A 6,000-nucleotide genomic window follows, 5' to 3' on the forward strand; every position below is an offset into this window, starting at 1 on the left:
TTAATCTGGGTATCACATCTACATTAGTTGGTGGACATTAAAGGTCCCACAGTATACTTCGTTAAGAGTAGACAAGTTATCACCGGCACTGTGAACAGATTACAAATTCCTGCCATGACTGATGGCTGGGAAGATTATGGTAAACCTCCCAGCGTAACCCTTGCCTTGAGGTTGCTTTGGCAGCACCGAATCTGGTTTCAGGTGGAGCACCAGTTATCTTTTGAAATAAATTATAAAAGTAACAATAATAAAAAATTTTTTATTATTATCATAACAAATATTGGGAGTAAATTTCTAAATTGTATTCCCCTGAAAACTCATCATAATTGGATTAATATGTTTCTGAAGGAATACAATTTTGTACGTTAATTCACACATTAACAACTGCCATCATCATTATTATTACAATTATTACTACGATTCAAGGTATCACTTTAAGAGAAAAAAAAAACTAAGCAGTGAAACTGAACCATTGTATTCATGGGTTACAATCTCCCAAAAAGTTGTTATACAGTTATGAGAGTACACAACAGCGCTGGAATTCAAACACGAGATAGTGGCTCTGCAATCCCACGATGCACAACCACGCGCCTGCTGTCCATGGAACGTGCTCAAACCGGCCAACTGGCACAGTGCAATGCCACCCGGCCCCTGGGCTTAACCCCCCCACCCCGTATCCCCTCAACTGTCCCTGCTAGCAGCTGGCGCAAGCCACAACCACAACATCCAACAAAACTCGGCGCCAGGTTCCATGGCACCTGCTTGAGGACAGTCGAGGGATAGGGGTGAGCATTTGAGGTACAGCTTTACACAGGGCTATTATGAGCTGAATTATGCAACACAACTTATGATTTATTCACAATGTTAAAATATATATTTCATCACAGGTACTTAAAGGAAGGTACGAAACTCGATCTGCGATCTCAGACATGTCGATTTGTCTTTGATCCTCATGCTAACTGCTCCCAGCGATAAAGCAATCACTTGGCAAGCAACATCCTCCCGACTCAATCAACAGATAACTAATTAATTTTTACGCTCCATATTGGAGTTCCCAGTAATTCCACCAATGTTATTTTCAATATCTCAACCAAATGTAACTTCCTTTACATATATATATATATATATATATATATATATATATATATATATATATATATATATATATATATATATACACATATATTCAGAAACATTCGTGCAGTAAAAATCAGCCTTGATCGATGAGAATTCCCATTTTGTAGCGCAACTCCACAATTGCATGTTTGCTTGATTACGCCTCATAATATATTCACAGGTAAATGGACCTACTGCAAGAAAACACCTTCAAACACATAGACCACCGTGCGAATACGCCTTCAAACATAAAGCACCACGTAAGCCTTCCTCGGATTTCTCATAAATCTCGATGAATGACATTCACCCGTCCAAAAACTACAATGTTTTTAATATCCCAGAATTATTTGGATCGGTTGAATAAAATATCAAAAGAAACCTCATTTTCTTTCTAGCCACCCACAATGCCGACGATGCCTTGGCTGTGCAAAAGTAACAGAGAAACGAGAAAGTGAGAACAATGGAATTGCACCTTGAAAACGAGACACCGTAACATCCTTAATTAGTTTATTGCAAGTTCTTTGAAAAGCCGAATCGTTCCAAAGGCGCTGGTTGCCAATGAGTAACCCGAGGAGCATTTTGTGCAATTCTGGCCATTTGCAAATAGCGTGGGAAAGGCAGATCTGGCGGAGTTTCAGATTTACAAATCACAGGCCCTTCCAAGCTCAATGGTGCACTGCTTTGCTGCTCACCTTTTATATTATACTGGATATCATGGTGAGACGGGTCATTATGGTGTTGCACTTCAGGTACAGTAAAAAGCTTTTGGTAATCATGAAAACTTGCATTATTGTAGCAGTACACACATCGAAGGAGGAAAACAAAGTTTGTTAGAAAAGAATACAGCTCCCACAAAAGTAAATAGGGGAAATTTGTTGATAAAAAATTAAAACAATGACGAGCGTATGCAGCGCAAACTTTTGGCAGCTATCATGTTACGACTTCGAGAGTTAATGTTATGGCTGCATCGCGTAAACTGTTTATTTGTAGCTGCAAACACTGCGCTTGAGGGGTCCATTGAAAACACTCGACATGATCGGAAGAAGAAATGAAATATTTACACATATATACGTATGTACTTTTTTGATTCCGATATAACATACTCTTTGCAAAGTGTAGGTGCTGCCAAAACAGGTTCTTGGCAACTGTTAGACTGGGTGGTTTGCCATTGCCCTCCCAGCATTGCTTGCCTGTGCTTTCTCCTTTTAAATGCTGAGCGTCAAGCAAGGAAGGAGCACGTACCTTCTAAAAGTCTTTGGTATGATTCGGACGGGATTTCATTGACCTTCCAAACAGAGCGGGAAGCTCTAACCATTACACCACTGAGTGAGATATATATATGCGCTGATTGGCGATTCCCTCCATTCACAGGTGAGAGATGTAGGTGGGTCTTTAATATGTATATATATATATATATATATATATATATATATATATATATATATATATATATATATATATATATAAATAAATAATTTTAAACATGCACATGTGCAGACGCACGAGACCTGGAACAGGGGTCAAATCTGGACATTCAAACGTAGCTCGATTGCTGTGTACTCCAAATAGAGTGAAAGTCCGGATGAAATGCATTTGAGAATTTCATATTGACCAACCATCTATCAAACTTTCACAATGTACAAGACACGTCTGAGCAATTTACATAAAACAATGTACTCGGATTGATAAGATAACCAGGTTCAATACCTCTGTAAATCCTTTCAAAATAGTGCGCAATCAGCGGTTTCATAAACATTTATTCCTTATGTTGACACTTCCCTTCTGATGTTGCTCCCGTTACAACAATGCACGCACGTAGTGCATATATGCACTCCTAGTACTACATATATATATATATATATATATATATATATATATATATATATATATATATATATATATATATATATATATATATATGTTGCACAGGTGAAATTAATAAACAATTGTGGAGATTTGTCTTGTTGGTTCAAAAATAAAACAAGCAATTTGATGAAAACAAAGGAAACTTTTTCATGGATATGAAGAGTTCTTTTGGGTAAAACATAAAACTCATGATATGTATTTCTGACGATAAACCGAAAGAAGTCCAAGTCGCTGTGAGATGATTTACCCAACAGACTCTGTGTGGTTTTTAAGGTGCCAAAGGTAGTGTTTTGCGAGGGAGAATCAAGTTACATCGTGTTCACAGCGCAGCCTATTTTAGTGCACCATGCGGACCTCCGATACCACTGGCAGAGCCCCTTACGGCATGCGGAGCCACTCTTCACCCAGTATGCGTATTCCTTTGATCGTGTAGACATCCTTACAGCATAAAAAACCTGTTTAAGGCAGGTGGAACTTCTCTCTACACAGAACGTGGACTCCTTTACAACATACAGGTTCTCTCCCATCACACCGTGGTCAGGATTCAGACCCCACCCCGTCCTCCGCCAAAAAAAAACAGACACACTACCCTCATCAGCACACACCCCTAACCCCTCCCGACTCTTACATTACATCAACCAAACCCCTCCCCCCCCCTCCCCCACCCTTTTACAGAATCCACATTCCCCCTCTCCTTCAGACACGTGAACTTATAGCAGCTGTTATTTTATCCACTGGAGCATGGTGGCCCAACAAATCCAACCACATAAATTATTATTATCTGGGTGATATCACCTTATTGGTGGTGGAGATGGGAGGGGTTGTTAGAATGAAAAGAGGTGCAGATTGGATCTACCGTTTTGGGTTTGACGAGGAGTGTTATAAATAGCCGTCATTTATTTATAATAATAAAAAACAATAACAACAATAAACTTTTACAACTATACTCGAACCGCACATGGATACTTGACGGTAAAACACTTGCACATCATCTCCAAACACGATGAGGCCCAATTCGTGATGACAAATACACTTGAACTCTCTTTCAATCAGTGACCTGTTCGGGTTCAGCCGCCTCTCAACCCCAATCCAACCACAATCCAACCGCAACAAGAAGAGGAAAACTGGAATAACTGTTCCTCGAATTTCATGAAGAAGCACGAGGGAACGAGCAGCATGAAAACGGGCCGGCCATTGGGTTCAGTGGAGCATTATGGATTAATATGGACAAGGGTGAGGTGTGTGTATGTGTATGTGTATGTGTATGTGTATGTGTATGTGTATGTGTATGTGTATGTGTATGTGTATGTGTATGTGTATGTGTATGTGTATGTGTATGTGTATGTGTATGTGTATGTGTATGTGTATGTGTATGTGTGTGTATGTGTGTGTCGGTAGTCGTGGTGGTGGTGGTGGTAGTCGTGGTGGTGGTGGTAGTGAGAGTCGTGATGGTGGTGGTGGTGTAATTTAAAACACTGCAGCCATCCTGTACTGTGTCAAATACCATGTGCTGATAGCCGAGGAGAAGTGCTCCTTTAGTTGGCTGTGTACGAATCCAACCCAGGCCAGCGTGCAGGGTAGGGCAGTGGCCTGAGCAGAGCCCGGGCCAGCGTGCAGGTTATGGCAGTGGCCTGAGCAGAGCCCGGGCCAGCGTGCGGGGTAGTGCAGTGGCCTGAGCCGAGCCCGGGCCAGCGTGCGGGGTAGTGCAGTGGCCTGAGCAGAGCCCGGGCCAGCGTGCGGGGTAGTGCAGTGGCCTGAGCCGAGCCCGGGCCAGCGTGCGGGGTAGTGCAGTGGCCTGAGCAGAGCCCGGGCCAGCGTGCGGGGTAGTGCAGTGGCCTGAGCCGAGCCCGGGCCAGCGTGCGGGGTAGTGCAGTGGCCTGAGCAGAGCCCGGGCCAGCGTGCGGGGTAGTGCAGTGACCTGAGCAGAGCCCGGGCCAGCGTGCAGGGTAGTGCAGTGGCCTGAGCAGAGCCCGGGCCAGCGTGCGGAGTAGTGCAGTGGCCTGAGCAGAGCCCGGGCCAGCGTGCGGGGTAGTGCAGTGGCCTGAGCAGAGCCCGGGCCAGCGTGCGGGGTAGTGCAGTGGCCTGAGCAGAGCCCGGGCCAGCGTGCGGGGTAGTGCAGTGGCCTGAGCAGAGCCCGGGCCAGCGTGCGGGGTAGTGCAGTGGCCTGAGCCGAGCCCGGGCCAGCGTGCGGGGTAGCGCAACGTCCGTTGCCGAACACGCGACGCGGACTTTACTCCGTACTCTGTGCCTGGTGAGAAGAGCGCGGCTTTCATGGGTCAATCCGTGATGCAGGTCGGATGGCAATTGTCCCTCAAAAGTCCGTGTCTCCTTGACCTACCTAAAGAGTGCCTGTCGAACTTGACCACTTTCCGCGGGGAGACGCGTCCCGGTAGCTCGACGATCTCTGAACCGCCGCTCTCTGCTCGAACTTTAGTACCGGCGCGGCGGGGTGGGGGGGCTCAAGCTTTTGAAGCGGCGTTGCGAAGTTGCCCCGGGGTGCGGTGCGAGATAAGGACGGTGCGTTCGAGAGGGAAAGAGCGTCCAAACTGCGAACGGACCTCACGACGGAGCTTACCGCTTTCCGAGAGCGCCGGCGTGTCGGGACCCGTCCGCAGGGGTTGGGGCTTCGCCTGCTTGCGCCTTGACATGTCCGGGGCAGCGGCGGCTCAGGGCGCCCGGAGATGGGGGAAAAAAACGCGAGCCGAGCGAGTCCCATCCCACCCCATGTCTCCGCTCTGCCCTGCCCTGCCCCGCGGAGTACCGACCGGGACGCCCACTGCGCATGCCCTGCTGGCCCGAACGAGCGAACCCCCCCCTCCTCGCGAGGGACGCTCATCCCTGCCCCTCATTTGCTCTGGATTCTGAAGGCCGTCGTGTTTTTGGACCAATGACAGTCGAGTTTAAACCGGACTTCTGAAGCGCCAGGTGCAGCGCGCGCCGCGTCGCGCGTCGCATGCTGGACTTCGTCATCATTCGGATGACGTCACTCGAATCAAAAGTGTGAACAATCTAAATGCG

The 6,000-nt window shown here is 46.5% G+C and overlaps 1 protein-coding gene across 3 annotated transcripts in view; it reads right to left on the reverse strand.

Annotated features, from left to right (window-relative positions):
- The window catches only part of LOC147023137 (sal-like protein 1), a 120,666-nt gene extending 114,881 nt beyond the window's left edge, over positions 1–5,785 (reverse strand). Inside the window, exon 1 of one of the 3 annotated variants that reach the window (XM_085888256.1) lies at positions 5,558–5,785. In XM_085888256.1, coding sequence (XP_085744382.1) covers positions 5,558–5,630 — 73 coding nt within the window. In that variant the 5' untranslated portion in view covers positions 5,631–5,785. Of the gene's footprint in view, positions 1–5,320 lie in introns of all 3 variants that reach the window. The other 2 variants (XM_085888258.1, XM_085888257.1) reach the window with 2 other exon arrangements.
- Positions 5,786–6,000: the final 215 nt, after the last annotated feature.

This window comes from Eptatretus burgeri, chromosome 7 (assembly GCF_056783735.1).
Source record: "Eptatretus burgeri isolate ZD-2024b chromosome 7, Ebu_testis_v1, whole genome shotgun sequence".
Lineage (NCBI taxonomy): Eukaryota > Metazoa > Chordata > Myxini > Myxiniformes > Myxinidae > Eptatretus > Eptatretus burgeri.